At 40.2% G+C, this 20,425-nt stretch overlaps 1 protein-coding gene across 3 annotated transcripts in view; it reads right to left on the bottom strand.

Annotated features, from left to right (window-relative positions):
• Positions 1-659: 659 nt before the first annotated feature.
• The window catches only part of birc6 (baculoviral IAP repeat containing 6), a 135,457-nt gene continuing 115,691 nt past the window's right edge, over positions 660-20,425 (bottom strand). For all 3 annotated transcript variants that reach the window (XM_086258227.1, XM_086258229.1, XM_086258228.1), the window contains exons 68-73: positions 20,041-20,258; positions 17,325-17,486; positions 16,876-16,953; positions 13,459-13,647; positions 4,865-4,999; positions 660-1,890 (exon numbers count right to left, since the gene is read on the bottom strand). In XM_086258227.1, the coding sequence (XP_086114353.1) occupies positions 1,711-1,890; positions 4,865-4,999; positions 13,459-13,647; positions 16,876-16,953; positions 17,325-17,486; positions 20,041-20,258 (962 nt within the window). In that variant the 3' untranslated portion in view covers positions 660-1,710. The remainder of the gene's footprint in view (positions 1,891-4,864; positions 5,000-13,458; positions 13,648-16,875; positions 16,954-17,324; positions 17,487-20,040; positions 20,259-20,425) is intronic.

Raw genomic sequence — 20,425 nt, 5'->3', positions numbered from 1 at the left:
ATGTTACAGCAGCTCATGAGTGAATGAACATAGTGCAATAAAGTACTTTTAGAAGTAGATTTTTCCAAACACTTACATTTACTAGAGTGGGGTTAGGGGTTGCCACTTCAGCATGCACTCAAGTTCTATACTCTTGCCAATGACCTAATTTTCCCAGGGGTTGCACCATAGCTTTATAGCACATACAGCAGGGAGTTGTGCACCCCTGGCGTAGGTGCTATTAAGAGCTGGACTTGCCCAGATCACCACAGAGCAGTGTCAAAACCAGCCAGTAACATAAGCTACACCCTTGCATGTGCTGCAGTCAGTTCTTTTTTCCATTTGATTTTTCAAACTTCTCTCTTCAATGACTTTTCAGTCAAACTCATCAACAAGTCTGCATACCAACCTGTAATTGTTAACTAAATTAGGCAAAGATACCCTAGTAGAGAAGAACTGGAGGTTTCATTTGAAAATTCTTCTCTAAATTCCTGCTTTTTGGATCTCAGCCCAGGTTTTCCTGAGTAAGCTACTCAAATCCCCAAGTTTTCATAAAATGTTCTGAGAATCTCAGTCTCCCTGTTCGACATGGTCTCCAGTTGTTTTCCCCCAACACGCTTTCTAAATCAGGCGCTGGGAAATACAGAGGAAAAAAAAAAAAAAGCATTCAGTCAGTCACATACTTTCAAGCTCCATTTAATGTCCTAGCAAAAGGAGAATGTGACTGCCCTAAAGAGTGAGTAAAATAGAAAGTGCATTTTTTGTTCACTGGAGTTCAACATAAAAAAGATCAAAGAAGTTTCTTTTATGTCAATGGAGCAGAATATTCTTAATTTTGTAGAAATAGCAAAAGAAATCAGTAAAATCAGTTGGGAGCATTTGGTGGTATGGTGTAGATCAAAGGCACATCACAGCTTTGTATCTCACTGGGGATTGTTGCACACGCACAGAAAACACACATACACATGCAAAAGCCTTCAAAGTACATTGCCCCTGTGGCTCTGACGCAGTCTTGCTGTGATCTACAGTCATGTCGATGGAAAGCGGTCATGGAGGAGTTCTGAGAGGCAACAAATGTTTATCCAGAGCATGGTGCTTTTAATTTGGAGCCTGTAAAAGTGATAACATAGCATTTAAGAATGTCCATCTGAACCTTATTCAAGTGGATATGATCCTAGAGAACGCAGACGAGCATGAGCAGAGGGGCTTTTTTAAAAATCTCGGATTGTGTTACCTGTGTGTGCGTTTTTTTTGTGTTTTTTTAGGATCCTTAAAGACCAGTACATCCTTGGTTACAACTGTTCTTGCTCTAACAGTCCAAAAAAAAAAAAGGAAACGAACATTCAGTAAACATTCTTCTCTTAAGGTAGTTCCCTTATATAATCTGTAATCTTCCTCTGCCGTGTATACATAAACAAGTTTAATAACATACCAATCAGTGGTTATTTCACAATTGGAAAAAGCACAAAATGTTTACACTCCTTTACAGGTAAATAAAAGTTTCTGTCAACTCTTTAATAAAGGCGTAGCATAGATCAGAGTTCCTCTTGTCGCCTTCGCGTCCCCTCGTTCTCTGCTATTCTAGTTAGACCTTTACATACAAATATGGACAAAGTGATGGCTCGTGCTCTGAAGCCACCAAGTCTATGAAAGAGGAGGAAGATGATAAGGAAGAGGAGGGTAAGGGCTGGAGATGCTGGAAGGGTAAGGAAGGGGGCAGGTGGGAAGGGCTCATAGCTGGCCCTCACTGCAGTGGCTGTCCTGACTGCCACCGGGCTTTTCTGTGTCCTGACTGGGTAGCTCTTTGAGGATGAGGGCGCTGCTCTTCTCTGTAAACTCATCACCGTCGGGCTCCAGTCCGTCAGGGCAGGGCAGCTTCAGGAGCTCCTCTCTGAGCTGAGCTGTGTGTCTCTGCACAAGAGATGAATTAGTGTTAGAATCCTGGTTACTTCTTTGGCCTTAATTTGTTTTCCCACGTCTCACGTGAAGAGTTCAAAGGTGGCTATTGTAACAATTTTGAAACCATTTGGGACAAAATTTAACAGCGAAACAAACCCGAACAACAAATCGTGACATTCCTATTTACGTTGAAAGAGGACAATGATGAAAAAATGATACCCGAGTCTTGGTACTGAAAATATTGAGAAGGAGACTTTTCCAATAAACTGCCACTAAAGTTGTACACCAGGGAGGGACCAATGTTCTAATGGGTTTTTGCCATGCTAGTATCTGTGGGGACACAGAAAACTGCAGTACCACTCCTTACGGCATCAGCTGCTCTGAGTTGGTGCTAGTTGGCTAACATGGTAAATATCTGCAAATCAGTATTTTCAAGTGGGCTGAGACTGTGCCTCTCATTGTTAAACATCTGTCTTAGTTTCTGGAAAGGTTAAGTACCACCAGACACTATCAACAGACTCCTTCTCTAACCATCTGGGTGGGCAAACAAACATTTAACCTGCTGAACAGTTTTTAAAAACTATGTTCACATCAGAGTTTTTTGCTGCCATTTTGCTTTCACTTGGAAACAAATAACTCGCATCTTTCAACAGACAAATATTTTTGTGTTTAGGGAAAGCTGGGTATTCTTGTCATCGTGAAAATGACAAACTCATTACCACCACTGACGGGCCTGAAGTCAGGCCATTATGCTCCAGCTGGCGCACCGGAGCAGCAGACGGCTCAGAATGGGGTTTCGGGAAGCAGATTTCAAGATATTACTATAATTCTGTGGTGGTTATAGCAAAAATACCACAGCAAATGCAAATGCCAATGCAAATGCAAAAAAAAAACAAAAAAAAAAAAACGAGCAACAGCTTTACTTGTGTCAATGATGAAGTGGATTGCTCACGCCAAGTAAAAGATAAGCATAATGACCCGTTTATGCTCACTGCTGTCACCACATTACAATTGCTGGTCTGCAGCATGATCTGCTGTCATTTCGACTTGCCATGGACCTTTTATAACTACCTCTTGTAACTTGTGGCACATAGAGTGAATGGGCTGGGGAGGCAAAAGTGTGATTTGGCTGGTCCTTTCTGTTATTTTAGTGATATATCAAATCGGAGCTCAGAGATTCACAAAATACAGAGTGGGAGATGCTTTGTCTGAGCTATGACACCCAGACCAAGTGTGCAGCAAGTCTGGCTGGAGTGAATCTGATCACCGTGAACTAAGCTCCATGTACACTTTATAGTTTACATGTCTGCGAGTCAGCTAGGGTCCACTTGGGTCTGACTTACATAAATTTTGTCTTTAGAAATTGAGCAATCGTCTCTGAACCGGCCAGTGTTTCTGTGACCGCAGAGAATTTAGATTATATTGCACCAACTCCACACGGGTACTTAAAGCAGACTTCAACTGCCTATATTAGTAACAAGTACCCATGCTTTGTGTCACCACCTGTCCGTGACCTCAACAGAGTATAATCCCGGTTTAACAGTCATTATGGCAGAAAACAAGTTGCGAAGGAAAAATAGTAATTGTTACAGCAGTACAGGAAACAGTATTCAACAAAGGAGGAAGCCACAGCAATAGAGAAGGACAAATGAAGACAAAGAAATGTGAAAAAAGGAAACAAAAATGAGTGGAAATGCACAAAAAGCATGATCAATGACTGTAGTAAGGACTTTATTACTTTCGAATATCTTTTAAAATCTATTTCACTACAAAGAAGCTCTGACTTGTGTCCTCTCTGCAGCAGGGGCTAAGCTATAGAATCAACAAGTACATAAATGATAAGCAGCTCAAAACATATTTGTAACACTGCCCCTAAACAAAGCTTTAACATATAGATGTATCTGTAAATCTAAACAATACATAATGCCAATTCAATATCAGTCAGTTTTCAGATAACAGTGTATTAGTGTTGCTGTAACCTTTCTTTTCTTGCTATACTACAAAATAAAGGCAGAAAATGAAGCAGAACCTGTCATTTTCAGCCATGGAAGCTTCTTATTAAATAGAGCTCATTGTTATTTAGAGAAAGGACTTGTTATGTGCAGCCTCAGTTTGCGGGTGGGGGTTACAGTGTTACTTTGTGTGTGTTAGAAACTCCTGTTTGTCTCAAAAGGAAGTCAGGTGGGGACAGGAATTAGGCCGGCCGAGTCCCTGTCCCCTGCAGGTAGCTCACTGCTTATTAGTGCGACATGCAGGAGAGCGCTTACATGCACTGCTGCTGGCTAGCTAACTCTGTAAAGCTTCATATCTGAAACACAAGGCCTGGCATCATCCAACAGAGTGTGAAGTCAGTGTACAACAGCAAAAAAGTGGTCAAAAAAATCTGTAACCAGGATGTTTGTCAGTCTCTTATTATATCAGGATTCTCCTTCTGAATGTAAAGTCACAAAATCATACTGTTCCTTGATCGACCCTAGATTTCAGGGGAGCGCAAAAGGAAGTGTATATATGTGGCGGACATATCGTCATCATGATGTACGGAGAAACTCAAGCATACAATTGAAGTGAAAGTGAAGATCTTTATCATTTTAAACATTTTGAGGTTTGGGTGTTTATTAGCAGCAATTTCCTCACTGACATCATTACTGTTCTGCTGGATTATCATGTTCTGATAGGTCACTTGCCAAAGTTTGCAGTGTTAAAAGGTGAACTAAACCAAAGTGGATGAGACTAAATTCAGTAACTGAGAGCAAAATTAAACAAATATTGTATTAAACGTCAACACACTTCAGGATTCACATAAAAAGAGCTGGCCATCCACAAATTAAAGAGCTGCTGCTCTTCCACTAGTCTGCATATCCAAGCGCCCTTGGGACACTTAAAGGCATGGAATAAAGTCTTGCATGGATGGATTATAGTAGAAACGATAGATGTTTTGAGTACCCAAAGTAGAAAAGAACTATGTAAGTACTGGCAATATCTTTACCTTTAAAGCAGCAGCATGATGGGACATGGTGCGGCCGACCCTCTTGTCGCTGCTGTACTGCTGGATGTCAGCGATCCACTCCTCACACTGAGACATGATCTCTGTTCTCTTCAGGTAGAAGTGTTTATGGATCACCTGCAAACACACAACAACACCATTTATTCAAAAGAGAATAAACTTTGTTATGAAACTGTCACTGGCTCTGCCGTGTATGTTTACAGAAACATTAAAAACATTTAGCACATTAAGAAATAAAAAACAAACAAACAAACAGGACTCCAACCTACTGATAGCTACCCAGGTTCTAACACATAACTGAAACAACGCATTCCTCCACAAACGAGGCACACTCTAGTCTCAAGAGTCAGGCTGATATTATTTGTGCAACACTGCTTGATGTCAGCCATCTACACCCAAGTCTCTTGCTTCCCTGCCCCTACAGTCAACTTCCTAGCAACAGTCGCCATGGCTGTGCTATCAGTATGCAGGGAGTGCGGTGCTAGATGTGTCTGTAGCTGCTATTTGTTGCTATTGGAGGGAGGGGATGAGTTATCATGGTGGCTGCTGATTTGCTGTTTATTAGAAACAAAAAGCAGAACAGGCAGCAGAGGGGGTTTAGGGAATGCTTTAATCCATCTTTCCTTTCTACAACTCCCTCCTCTCCATCTCAATTCCATCTTTTCCGCTCAAATGGTATAACTTTAGTATTTCTTCTCTTATCTGTTTTAGGCAAACCAAATACCAAATATCAAGAATATTGTTGGAAAATGTATATATTCCATATAGATACAATTTCTAATAGTTTTCTAATCAAGTACTTTCTAATAGTACTTCACCCTATTTTTGATGCAGATAATGTACTTTGCCATAATTTAGTGATTCTTTTTAAAATTGTAAATTTAACATATGCTGTAATATTATACATCTACACAAGCATACTTCACAGGCATTCTCTTTGTCCTCAACACATCAATGTTTTAACATCCAACCCCATGTTAACTACACCTGACAACCTGCTGCTCCATAATTCAAGCATGTACTCTATAAATAGTAAGTCACAACACTGGACTCTCAAACATTCTTGTGCCAAAAATCAAATATTACCTATGCCATTAGAACTTTTACATTTACACAGCTCAACAAAATTGGTGGTAGGAGAGTGACGACAGTATTACCTCCAAAACCACAATATGCAGATTTTTACTGGTTTACTGGTTATGTGGTGAATGAGATGCTATCAATATGAACTCCATGCAAATAAACACCGCACAAGCTTTAAATATTCAAGACATTTGTAGATGGGAGATTATAGTTTTCTCACAAGGTCACAAAAAAACATTTCCCATTGAATATGTTCAAATGATTCTCACCCAGTGTTCACTGTCTTTATTGGCTAACTGACTAAAATGTCCAGAGTATGAGCTACTGTGATTCAGCCCCATGATAAGAAATATAATGTTCTTGGTAGAAGAAACCCTAAATTAATAGATTGTGCTGTCTCAGTCACTGATACTGGCAGCACAAACAACATTTTTTGGTAAGATAAGTATACTATTAGTACAAATACACCAACTGCTGGCAAGGAGGTCTACAGCACGCAGGCAACTTTCTCAACTAAGCAAATCAATTGTTTCCATAAAATCAAATGTAGAGAGAATTTTTCAGAGACTCTGGCTCAAGCAGTATTTGATTGACATGCTGAGCTCATATGGTAATCACAGCTTTAGAAGACATTTTCTGTGATGAGGAGGCAGCAGTGTTCAAAACAAGGCCAAGATGCTTGATACATGCAAGAAGCTGATGACAGGGCTGGAGAATAGTGGAGCTGTTTCTAGCTTAGTCAGAACAGCAAACGTGGATACAGTGAGGCAAAAAAGTATTTAGTCAGCCACCGATTGTGCAAGTTCCCCCACTTAAAATGATGACAGTGGTCAGTAATTTGCACCAGAGGTACACTTCAACTGTGAGAGACAGAATGTGAAAAAAAATCCATGAATCCACATGGTAGGATTTGTAAAGAATTTATTCGTAAATCAGGGTGGAAAATAAGTATTTGGTCAATAACAAAAATACAACTCAATACTTTGTAACATAACCTTTGTTGGCAATAACAGAGGTCAAACGTTTACTATAGGTCTTTACCAGGTTTGCACACACAGTAGCTGGTATTTTGGCCCATTCCTCCATGCAGATCTTCTCGAGAGCAGTGATGTTTTGGGGCTGTCGCCGAGCAACACGGACTTTCAACTCCCGCCACAGATTTTCTATGGGGTTGAGGTCTGGAGACTGGCTAGGCCACTCCAGGACTTTCAAATGCTTCTTACGGAGCCACTCCTTTGTTGCCCGGGCGGTGTGTTTTGGATCATTGTCATGTTGGAAGACCCAGCCTCGTTTCATCTTCAAAGTTCTCACTGATGGAAGGAGGTTTTGGCTCAAAATCTCACGATACATGGCCCCATTCATTCTGTCCTTAACACGGATCAGTCGTCCTGTCCCCTTGGCAGAAAAACAGCCCCATAGCATGATGTTTCCACCCCCATGCTTCACAGTAGGTATGGTGTTCTTGGGATGCAACTCAGTATTCTTCTTCCTCCAAACACGACGAGTTGAGTTTATACCAAAAAGTTCTACTTTGGTTTCATCTGACCACATGACATTCTCCCAATCCTCTGCTGTATCATCCATGTGCTCTCTGGCAAACTTCAGACGGGCCTGGACATGCACTGGCTTCAGCAGCGGAACACGTCTGGCACTGCGGGATTTGATTCCCTGCCGTTGTAGTGTGTTACTGATGGTGACCTTTGTTACTTTGGTCCCAGCTCTCTGCAGGTCATTCACCAGGTCCCCCCGTGTGGTTCTGGGATCTTTGCTCACCGTTCTCATGATCATTTTGACCCCACAGGATGAGATCTTGCGTGGAGCCCCAGATCGAGGGAGATTATCAGTGGTCTTGTATGTCTTCCATTTTCTGATGATTGCTCCCACAGTTGATTTTTTCACACCAAGCTGCTTGCCTATTGTAGATTCACTCTTCCCAGTCTGGTGCAGGTCTACAATACTTTTCCTGGTGTCCTTCGAAAGCTCTTTGGTCTTGGCCATGGCGGCGTTTGGAGTCTGACTGTTTGAGGCTGTGGACAGGTGTCTTTTATACAGATGATGAGTTCAAACAGGTGCCATTCATACAGGTAACGAGTGGGGGACAGAAAAGCTTCTTACAGAAGACGTTACAGGTCTGTGAGAGCCAGAGATTTTCCTTGTTTGAGGTGACCAAATACTTATTTTCCACCCTGATTTACGAATAAATTCTTTACAAATCCTACCATATGAATTCATGGATTTTTTTTTCACATTCTGTCTCTCACAGTTGAAGTGTACCTCTGGTGCAAATTACTGACCTCTGTCATCATTTTAAGTGGGGGAACTTGCACAATCGGTGGCTGACTAAATACTTTTCTGCCCCACTGTATGTAGCAATATGTAGGCTTCTGATGAATCTGTAGGGCAAACACCACAACACTTCACATGCATGTGAAATATATCGCTACTATTTAGACAAAAATAATGCAACAAGGAAGGTTTCCAGTAATTATATCTGTGCTCAACCATGAAGGCAGTTGATTGTGAGGATTCCTCTCATCCCACTCATCAAAGTGTCACCTTCCTATGTCAGGAATCTAGGTGCTGAAGGTTATCCTGTACGAGAAATGACATGTTGTACTTAGGCAAGTTAGAGACGCGACAGAATCTGTCTCAAGACAGATCAGCTGAGCTGCAGCTGAGACCACCGTGTCAGAATACACTACTGCATCTTCAGCACCAAAGAGGAGTTTTACAAGGTCGCTAGTCAATGACTGACACGAGTCTCGCTCTTCAATTCACATATGGTTGTCCTCTTTTCACATAAATGGACTCGACTCCCTGCTCAAATGAGCATTCCTCCCTGTTCAGAATGTGCACATCATCACTGAAACAATGACCACTGGCCTGTAAGGTGTAAACAGATTATGGTACGCTTGCGTGGTGAGGTAGCTCATCTGAGTTGTGCCACCTGCTTAGCCAGAGGTTGTTTGGTTCCTGCATGTTTAATTCACTATATTACTTTGTGCTGGAGCACCAGATCCTTGGGTTGGACTAAAGTTTGGTGATGTGTGCTTTAGGGTTTAAAAGCCACAGAGATGTGTTTTGAAGAGAAAAAAAAAAAGACATCCCAATATTCCTGACACATAAGGGATCGCTAATAGTCTTGGTTTAGGCAGTGGTTGTCGTTCTCCTGTCCTGGATTGCCTGGATTATTTTTAGGTATCGTCATAGCTGTGACAAAGGTGGAATAACAACCTTTACTCAGGGCTTTTTTGATAAGATATTCTTCTGTTAGCCTGGGGATAGTGTTAACTCTGTGTTGTAGCATTCTGATAAATCCCAGTTTGTGCTTCAATGCATGAGAGTCAAACCTCCAGTCAACCAGCTGGAACACTCTGTGTCAATGTCTGCCTCAGCTGAGGACATGAAGGTGCTAAAAGGCCAGTGGTGAGAAAAGCACATGGGAGTACCTCACCAAGCTTCATTAAATTTCCTTGCGCCTAACGTGTGTTATTGCTCAGCTGGGTGGCATTGTCAAGTCCTACTTATGTCTCCTCAATATCTTTTGCTCCAATACTCCATTTCACCTACTAGATGTCACAGATTCATTTTTTACATTTAATTTGAGCATTTACTTCTGTATAAAGGCCAGAGGGGTTTCTACTGTTTCGCCTTTAAATGTCACTAGAATACAAGCAACATTGATTGTGGATACATGCCAATTATGTCCTGCAACATAATTTCCTGATTTCCTGGGACTCTGTGAAGAACATGGAGAGGAAAGGCAGTTGGTCATAGTGATATACCTGTGCAGGAATGAAGAGGTCTAGGAACAAAACGCAGAAGATTTTTTAAACCATACTGTTTAACAATTTTGGAGACTGAGAAGATACCTGTGGAATGGAGAAGAAGTATGATGATGCTGACTTTCAAGAATGAGGGTGATGTGCAGAGTTGTAGTAACTAGAATGATAAAATTGATGAGCCATACCAAGAAGGTATGGGAAAGAGTTGGTGAAGCTAGGTTGAGAAGATAAGTAACAACTGGTGAGCAAAAGTATGGCTTCATGCAGAGAACACGTTAAACATGGTATTTGAGAGTTTTGATGGAGAAGTACAGAGAAGGTGGAAGTAAACAGAATGTCAGAAGGGGTTGCACTGGGTCTGTGGAAAGAATGCCAAGAGAGGAACTTGGGGATTACATCAGAGATGGGTCTCCTCTTGTTTGCAGTGATGATAAATGAGGTCTGCCTGAGCAGAGTGTCTGTGGACAATTATGTTTGCAGATGACATTGTGATCTGTAGTGGACATAGGGAGCAAGTGCATGAGACCCTAGAGAGGAATGAAAGTCAGCAGAAACACAACAGAATACACTGTGAATAAGTGTCAGGGGTGATTTGTGACAGGAGGACAGACTGTAGTGAGACCTACATGGTCTATGGCTTAGAAACCGTGGCACTAACAAAAAGACAGGAGGCCAAGCTGGAGGTGGCAGAAGTGAAGAGCCTAAGATTTCCATCTGGAGTGACCAGGATGTACAAGATTAAAGATGAGCATATCAGAGGCATATCAGGTTGAGTGTGTTGGAGACAAAGCCAAGGGTGAGATTATAGTGATGGTTTGGACATGTATAGACGAGAGACAGTGGATATACTGGACAAAGGATGTAGAAGACAGAGCTGCGAGCAGGAAGAAAAGAGGAATGTATGGATTATTGTATTGTAGGAGGACATTCAGAGGGTTGATGTGACAGAGGATGTTGTCAGGGATAAAAATAAATAAACAAACAAACATAACAACAACAAAAAAACATCACTGATTTTATACAGTACAGTTTTCTAAAAGTCAAATCTTTGGGCATGTTTGCTGGATGACTGTGTACATAAGCATTTCCATAGTCATAAGTGTTACTTTATGTGAGTACAAGGTATTTTCTGTCTTTCTGGCCATTTGATTAAAAAAAAAAAAGATGAGTACTGGGTACTGGTACAGCTCACCCAGTTGAGAAGACGACTCATTTACTAAAATGCCGGTGAAGGGTCCCACGTTGGTCTTTTTGGCATGTCTTCTACTCTCTTTCCTGTGCACTCTCAAACCGAAACATGTTTTTCTTGTAGCAGATGTATTCTATGGTAATGTTACTCAAATTGGGCTTGAACAACTTTTTCTAAATTAAAATTTCAATATGACAAAGAGTTTTGTAAACCTGCACTGAGTCTATTAACAATGTGAAACTTCAAACCAGGGTGATGCTGACTCCACCAGATATGCCACAGGTAATTAACATTAATTTAGCAAGTTAGTCAAACCAATCAGTGGTGGTTGTTATGCCTACTGCATACTGATTAGTGGTGTAATATTCATCTAGAGGGTCTGCCAGATTAAGCCATTACAATCCAAATAGCCTTAAGTGGTAGGATGGTAATAAAACCCTCCAACACTAAGCTTGTACTTAAAACCTACACTCTGAAGATGGAACACATCTTTTATGGAAGAAACATATGGAATAAACTACTTGGTTAGAAAGCTTTAGCTCGTGCATGTTGTTAAGAAATGCCTGAAAATCTTCTTTTTATTGTTATAAATTCTAATGATAAAAGAAGAAGAAAGAACAACGTCAAAAGAATATTAGGCAATTGAAGCATATTGGAAACACCTGAATGAAAATGACAAGGAACATATGATGGATACAATCTCAATAGATCCAACTGATGGCAGTATAAATTATTTGAGATGTTGAATTTGAAGATTGTATTTCTGCCAGAGAAATGGCTAGTGTGTCCCAAAGCTTGCCACTTCTATACAATTTTTTGGCACCTGGCAAGTGTGACTTCACACACAGTGACACTCTTGACAGAGCAGAGGGCACAAGGGATGGATGGAATTGGTTTACTGTGTGGTATGTAATTTTTGTATGATGCATTAACAGGCAGAATGTGTGATTTCTCAACTCATACTGCTCAGCTTAATGGACCCGCCAAACGATGAATAAACACCAAGCCTCTGGTCTGTCCAATGATGTCCAATTATCCTGAACATTTACCAAAGGAGAGAAATGCATCTTTAAAGCTGAAAGCTCATTGCTAGCTCTAATCATTCTTACTAGAAGGGCATTCAGAGGATGTCCTTTTAACATCAACAACAAAATGTAATTTGTTCTCTCTTCATCATGCTCTGCCTCTCTAAACCATTTAGTGAAATTGGTCCAGGTATTTTTTTAAAAACAAATTCAACTGGAGACAATTTGACTTTTACTCGAATGAAGAAATTCTGAATATGTTTAATGCATTTTTTGTATGAACTTCAACTTGAATATACAGGTCAGGGACATTTCTAACAGTTTTCATTCTTTATAAAGCAGAAAAAAAGCACAAACATCATTTCTGAATTTCTTATATTTCTTCTCCTGAGACGGGAAAATAAAACAGGATTCCAATCCTAACATTCTGAACAGATTGTTCATTATCAGTATCGTTATGTCCATCCCATTCATGACTAACATTTACTCCACATTTCCTCAAGCAAGAAATTTTTATGTTAGTAAAGTATAAGGTAAAATGTGTGGTCGCCTGCCATATATTTATTTAGATTTGTTCCATTTAGTCCGTTTTTCTCATGTAGTGTCATCATGATGATGGGATTTTTTTCCTTTTCTCCCTCTGTTCATTTCTCCCTTTCTCATTTTCATCTCTAAAGCACTCCTCTTCCTTCATTTTGCTTTCCTGACATTTCTGAATGAGCCTGCTTTGGATGAGCAGGTTGAAAGATTGTTATCCTCCCCTGCACTGTCTGTCTCACCACAGGCCATTTAAAACATTGCAAGGAAATCAAAAAACTGTGAGGGAGAGAGGGGGGAGGAGAGGCAGGCCCACCTCCAGATGCTGCGATCCACCAAGAAATTCTTGTGAAAGGAATTTATTTACTTATTTGTTTTTAAATGGCTCTTGGGGAAGAGAGGTTTTGTTTTCGGTTTTCAAATGTGATGCTGAGAGGCATGTAACCAATCTACTACGAGGATGAATCATCCAAAAATGTTGTATTGACTACAGAAGTATAAAGGAAAAATAAGATTTAGTATAAAAATACATAATAATAAATAGAAGCACGAGATCAAAAAGTAAATTAAGCTGTCTGGGTTAAAGTAGTTGCTCAGTACATTGATGTGAATACCAGGGTTAATACTCAAACTGAGTCCAAGTCTACAAACGTTAAGGGGCCTGGGTCTGGGGAGAAATCTTTGGATCTGGTGTCAGCCAGCAGTTTTCACGTTATTCAATATTAGCGGCTAGAACTGGGTTCAGGGTAAAGTTAGGTTTTGAGAATTAGTTGTGATTTTTAGCTTGGTGTTAAAAACAAGAAAATATGACAACTGATCATCCAAACAACATCAAAGTCGACACTCACCTGGGTCCAGTTTTTGTGTTGTTTTCTACCAGAAGGATTTTTTTTTTTTTTTTTTTTTTAAAAGCAAATTGAAGAACAAGGTTTAAGTGTAAAAAACAATGGTCCCTACCTCTTTAAAGCATGGAGAAGGGTTGCGCATTTGCTCCAGCATGGCCCACTTGACAGTGGCCTGTCGGATGTTGCCGTCGTATTCCCGAGAGCTCTGGGTGCCACTGGGAGTTCCTCTAGATCGTTCATACCCTGGCTCATTGAAGTAAGGCTCAGCCACCAGGATAAGGGACTGCACTGACACTAGCACCTGGTTTGCAAATTAAAGGAAATATGGGAAAAATGGAAAATGTGATTCAGGATTTCAATTGCAGGCATTATTATTATTATTATTATTATTATTATTATTATTATTATTATCATCATCATCATCATCATCACCACAATAATAATAATAATAATAACAACAACAACAATAACAGTAATAATAGCTTAGTGCAGCTTCCAGATAAGCTAGGAAGAAAAAAACCCAAAAAACAAACAAACACATTTTAAGACTTACAACCAAGTTAGGTATAATCCTGATACACTGACAAAATGAGCCTGAAATCCCCTCAGTGTCCTCAACATATGAATTGATCTTGGCAATGGTGTACACTTAAGAGTCTGACAAAAGCAAGGGATGTTTTGGCCCCATAAAAATACAGCCTTCAATATATCTTTATTAACAGCTCCATTAATGACTCGGCCTGTCTCAAGGAGACTAAGGACATCTTCCTGCATTGCTCTGTCTGTTCCAAGCCACTACATAACCAACAATGACGATGTTGTGATTGGAGGCCTGCCTGCTGGCCTGAGCCACTGTGGAGCTGGATGAACTTGAAAATGCTCCATCAAGTTGATACCAATGACCTTCAATTGATACAGTCTGCTCCTCTTAAACTGGGCTGCCTAATTTCAGAGCCAAAATCCACTCCAGATGATGACCACTTTATTCTAGCCAACTCCGGTCTCCTTTTCAACATATTTTCCAATATTGATCACACATTATAATCAAAAGACATCATCCATTCATCGATTCATTCTCTTCCACTTATCTTTGTCTCAGTCAAATAATGATCTGAGGGATGTGTTAACATTTCATGTTTAGGGACATATGTATTTATCCATAGACAATGTAGCAGACTGAATTTAACACAAGAAATTACAAGAGTAAGATAATTATTTAGCTTGAAATAAACAAAATCTAGGCTTCAGCAAAGTCCAGACAACTGTACTGACACACACACTGTAATAACATGGGAATGGTTGGTCATATTAAAGTCCTGTTTGTGGCACATTAGTATATGTGAGGGGGCAAACTCCTCAAGATGGGTGGTGACCATGGTGGCCATTTAGAAGTCGGCCATCTTGGATCTTGGAGCGGATCGAAATTGTGTTGATATCTGGTGAACGCAGTAACCGGGTCATTGCAGCAGATTTCAATGCAAGACACCCTACGAGACCATCCATCTCCCACGATCCCTCCAAGACTGTTGGAACAACAAAAGTGATGGTTTGGTGTGGGTCCATTCTTCATCAATGGAAACCTCAAGGCTACTGGATATTTGAAATCGCTACATGATGATGTGTTTCCCTCTTTATGCACTGAAGCTGGCACGTTCCCTGAGTTTTTCCAGCAAGATGGTGCACCACCACATTATGGGTGCCAGGTCCGAGCATTCCTAGATGAACAGTTTCCTGGAAAGTGGATTGGTCGTCGTGGGCCAGTTGAATGGCCCCCAAGGTCTCCCGATCTGACCCCCTTAGACTTTTATCTTTGGGGTCATCTGAAGGCAATTGTCTATGGTGTGAAGATACGAGATGTGCAGCATCTGAAACTACAGATACTGGATGCCTGTGCTGGCATTTCTCCTGCGGTGTTGCTATCAGTGTGTGACGAGTGGGAGAAGAGGGTTGCATTGACAATCCAACACAATGGGCAGCACATTGAACACATTTTATGAGTGGTCAGAAACTTGTAAATAACTCATGAAAGAATAAAGTTACATTGAAACCAAGCACACCATTGTTTTTCTTGTGACGTTACCAATAAGTTTGATGTGTCACATGGCCCTCTTCCTATTGAAAAAAAAGGTTGTATCCAAGATGGCCGACTTCTAAATGGCCACCATGGTCACCACCCATCTTGAGGAGTTTGCCCCCTCACATATACTAATGTGCCACAAACAGGACTTTAATATCACCAACCATTCCCATTTTATCACGGTGCATCCATATAAATGGCCCACCCTGTACAATGAGATTCAAGTCCAAATACGTTTTTCCTAAATAGAAACTAATGGTTCCAATTGAGAAATATTAATTTTATACATTTTGGGACATCGATGGCAAACAATATACAGTTAAAGAAAAGTGAAAAATGTTTAATGATACATCACTAGGAGGGCTAATAATAACTATGCTAGGTTTGAGACTTAAAATAAGTCTTTATGTGGATTACTCATCATTGTATTTTCTTGAATAACAGCTTTAAAACACACTTTGTTTCAATACAGATCCTTTAGGATATAACATTTCTGGGCCAAATCTTGCAAAGGTACCTGGCCTGGGCTACTTGATCATAAATCAACAAAATAGTGTGTATGTGTATTTTCACAGTTTATATGGAGCCCATATATAGTCGTATGTATACATGACCCCCTGTAAAACCCCCTGAGCACATACTTTTTTGTTTTTGTTTCTTGCGGTAATCACACTGTTCTTAGTTGCTAAAGTTCAGCTTGTGGAACACTGCTGCGCCTGTCAATGCCAGTTCTCTCAGAGAGACCAGTAAAAGGGCATTGGATGACACCACTGGCAGGAAAATTTTCAATAATCAGTTTGGTACCATACCATTTTAATTTTCAGATTTATTACTGCTCTATGAACTTTATGCTGAAAGAGGAGTACTGGAAACAATACTGTCACTGGTATATGCACACACATGAAAGAAACACCAGTAAATTCTTCTAGCAAGCAAACACATCAAGAAATAAAGACATGCAGACCATCAACCTTTATTACTAATCCTATTTCAAAATGAATGATATCGAATTTTCAGTTCATCTACATCTGATTTTAGAGAGGCATCTTTATGTCTACATCCAAAGAAAGGTTTAACGAAAAGGGGAAAAAAAGAAATAAAATTAAAATTAGAAACATTTCAGATTAAGAGTCTACAAAATCAAGTCTAATGACAGATGGCATCTTGGGCATACATGCCAACTGATTGCAACTTCCAGATGAGTGATGTGTGTAAGCAGGCATAACCCAGAGGCTGAAATGATAGTGGTTTGTGTTTGGTTTATCAACACCCACACAGTCATAAAGAAAAATAATAACAGAACTTTAAAAAGAATCCTTCATGGTAGCTGTCAGAACCCCAGGGCCATTAATACAAGGTTCCTAATAAACTATAGCCTATGACACAAAGACTGAGACAGAAGCCTGCTGATCCATTGATACAGGTGATTGTTATGATGGAAAACCATCTTACCTGTAAAAAGCTTGAGGTCTGTGGGTTCCATTTCTCTTCTGGTCTCCCGTGCCATGTGTTGAGGATACTTAAACAAACCTGATTAATAAAAGACAAACAAAACATTATGTGCCAAAATCCATGTGTATTACCAATGTTAAACATACAATATTTAAGTCCAGTAGATTTTTGTTACCCCTCTCTCAGACTTAATATGGGATGTGGGCAAATTGTCTGATCTATAGAGTGGTTCAGATATTCATTGAAGCTTGTTTCAGTGAACACACACACACACACACACACGCACAGACACACACACACACACAGCAAAGTGCTCAACCATCTAATCAGATTATCTGCACAGCTTGTTTCTTCTACTTACAGTACCAAAATTCTGAGAATTCAGTGAATTGGTTGGCAGATTTTGCAATTAATACACATTTTAAAAAGAAGAAAAAAAATACATTTACTTTGCCATCATTGTAGAGGTTTGGGTTAAAGCGCACACTGTGTCCGCCAGTGGTCTCCAGATTGACCAGAGGTGGTGAGTTGGGATAGTCTTGGGGAAAATAAACATCAAATTCGAAACAGCCATTGGCATATGGTGTGTCAGCTGGACCAGTGATGAGAACCTATGAAAACAAACAAAAGGGAAAGCTTAAATATAAACAAAGATTAGTTATCAGCTTAGTCATTATCACGCTGAAAGAGGGTTAATTGGAGAAAGGTGAATGTACTGATAACAGTAAATTTAGATTTTAACAAAAGTGCAAATGGCAAAAGTTTTAATGGAGAAATGGCGCAGACACAGCTAATGCTGTTTCACAGCTGCAACAAAGTAATTACAAACAGGCCAAAGGGTAAAATTAGAGGAGAATTCTAACTACAGTACTCACTGCTGAGCATTTGTGGCAAAATCTGATTTATTTCCTAAATATAACAAACATAAATATAATGTCTAATTGATATTGAGTAGACTTGCTGTTTAACTAGAGTTGCTTCACACAGCACAGTTCATAAACACAGACGAGGGCAGGGACATTGACTGCCCAATAAATGAACAACCCTGCCTTCATGTTTAAAGCTCTCTTTACCACAACAACAAGGATATTGGCTGATAACACTGACAAACAACGGGGACAACTAAGCAGTCACTATGCAATATACTGTGCCATAGACCATTTGGCTGCTACATCTCATTAATGAGTATATTTCATTGCTAGCTTGCCTGCACTCAGTGGATCTGCGTTCGACTACTCCGCCTAGGCTGCACTGTCGAGCACAGATCCACTGAGCGCTCAACACAGACAGCATCGTCAGAAGGAAAGTTGATAAAATAAATTGAAACATTTGTATTGTTGGATACATATGCGTACCGAACCGAAAGCACTGTATCAATCGGTTCAATATCGATACGAATATCATTGCACCCCTAATATATGCATGCACACACACACACACACACACACACACACACACACTCTTTTTCACCAATTTTGTTTTATTCTGATTTCTTACTGTGCAATTTCTGTCAGTGTTCTGCTACTGGAAACTGAATTTCCCAGAGAAACCTACCCGAGGGATTAATAAAGTTCTATCTAAACAACATCACTGGCAAAAAGCAATGACATGACTCCCAGACCACTGAATCTTTTTCCCTTGTCTAAAGTTCACAAATTAAGTCCAAAAGTTTACAAACAGAATCGGCAACCAAGGGCACCTCTAGCAGTCTAAAACCCACTGGGTTAACGTCCTACTTAATACTGGCTACACACTGATAGCAACACAAGTCACTACAGTAGTACGTATAGGGACCAAATAGTCTACAACAATGGGCCAGATAAAAGATTTAAATATTCTATTGAAATCAAGGACTTCAGAACAACTTTGGGTTCAATGACCTCAAGTCATCTTAGGAATGAATTTTCAACCTTGGCACATCTTTCTTTTATGAGTTTCTATCATTCCTCTTGGAAAATTATTCAACCTCACTATCAAGTGCTTGAATTAATGCCTCAATTAAAGGTAGGTGTATGGTGCTGCTGGACCAAGTCTGGACTAAGAACTTCTAAATACCTCTAGTGAACATATCTATGCAGGTGCATTGCATAAGATATTCTATTCACATACTGAAGTGCTCACTGAATTTATATCGGGCATATTCTAGTCCTAAGTAAGGTAGACGTGTTTTCCTTTCATAATGCGAACATCCTGACCCTTGTGCAAACGACCACATTGGTCTTGAGTAGTGTTAGGGGTTTTGTAACACTGAGATTACGTAGCAGCTACACTAAGATTTCTGGAGGGCACTGGGTGCCACTCATGCATTAAGGTTATTTTGACATGAACATTCAGGCACATCACTTTCATTGCACTTTCCACCAAAGTCAAGTAAATCTGGTGTGGAAGCATTTTGAGACTGAAACTGACTGTGCCACCTGGAGAGTGCTGAATAAATGCAGTTGGCTGTTTGGTTATTAATTTAAGGATGTGGGGTGAGCTACTAGGATGTACTGACCCCTCACAGATCTTGATGTTTCCACCTCATCAGCCACTGTCCCTCTCTGCTCATGCTATTCCTTGGGCCATGCTATTATAGGGGGAAGTTAATTTTGGTAAATTCTGAACATGTTTGCATAACAGGGGCGTTAACTGAGGTCAAAGATATTTTCTTACTTCAGTTTGTGATTACAGATAAGAATATACATCCATCCATTGCATTTCTTGACTAATCAATGTCAATGTTGCACTGTTGTGTGCAGTGTTTTAATCATATGTCAGCTTTGTTGTTAGTATGCTGCGTCTTTATTTGGAATATTTTCCTGCCAAAATGGAGCTAAACAGATGAGAATTTTGACATTTAGCAAAGGAGACTTTGCCATTAATCAACTTGCGGTGTAAGAGCCATTTATCAAATGTCACTAGGGGAATGACTAAGAGCTGCTGATGACAACTCATATGGCAGGAGCACCACAGAAAAACAGCACACAAAAATCCTGGGAGTGTTGATTCACTCACCCACTTCTCACACGAGTGGATTCTACTAAACCCAGAGTGCATTCTCAATCAAAACAGTTACTACAACACACAATGTATCCTCTGTATTCTTATCATGCAGTGTGAAGTCATCGTAGCCTGCTATAAATCTGTAGCCCTAAGCCTAAAATAGCGGATAAGCTCTATTACCTTCATGATATCCAGCCTCTCCTCATCGCAACGGACAAAGACACTCGAAGAAGCAGACAGAGGCAGAGAGGTGGACAGAGTGACAGCCTCTTGGGCAAGGCGGCGAGATCTGGCTGCGCTGTTTGTATCACTGGCGTTCTTCACCTGAGACATGTAGTGGTAGTTCACCTTGAACATCAGCTTTCCATCCTCATCTTCTGATACCATTTCAAAGGTGTCTGGACAGAGAACAGACACACAGGTCAGGATAAGTTCAGCGCATTACTGTGCTCAACCCAATTATAAACACAAGTGAAAATGGAGTTTTTTTCTTTTATAAGCCATATTCAAACAGATAAAATGCGATCTAAATTCACGGTAATAATTAAAGCAATAAAGGGAGATG

The sequence above is a fragment of the Aulonocara sp. 'chitande type north' Nkhata Bay genome, linkage group LG13 (genome assembly GCF_057382095.1).
Source record: "Aulonocara sp. 'chitande type north' Nkhata Bay isolate Kocher_YH1m ecotype deep benthic linkage group LG13, A_spYH_male_GT1.1, whole genome shotgun sequence".
Taxonomy (NCBI): Eukaryota; Metazoa; Chordata; class Actinopteri; order Cichliformes; family Cichlidae; genus Aulonocara; species Aulonocara sp. 'chitande type north' Nkhata Bay.
Note: the sequence above shows the minus strand (reverse complement) of the source record. Positions and strands in the feature narration are given on the sequence as shown.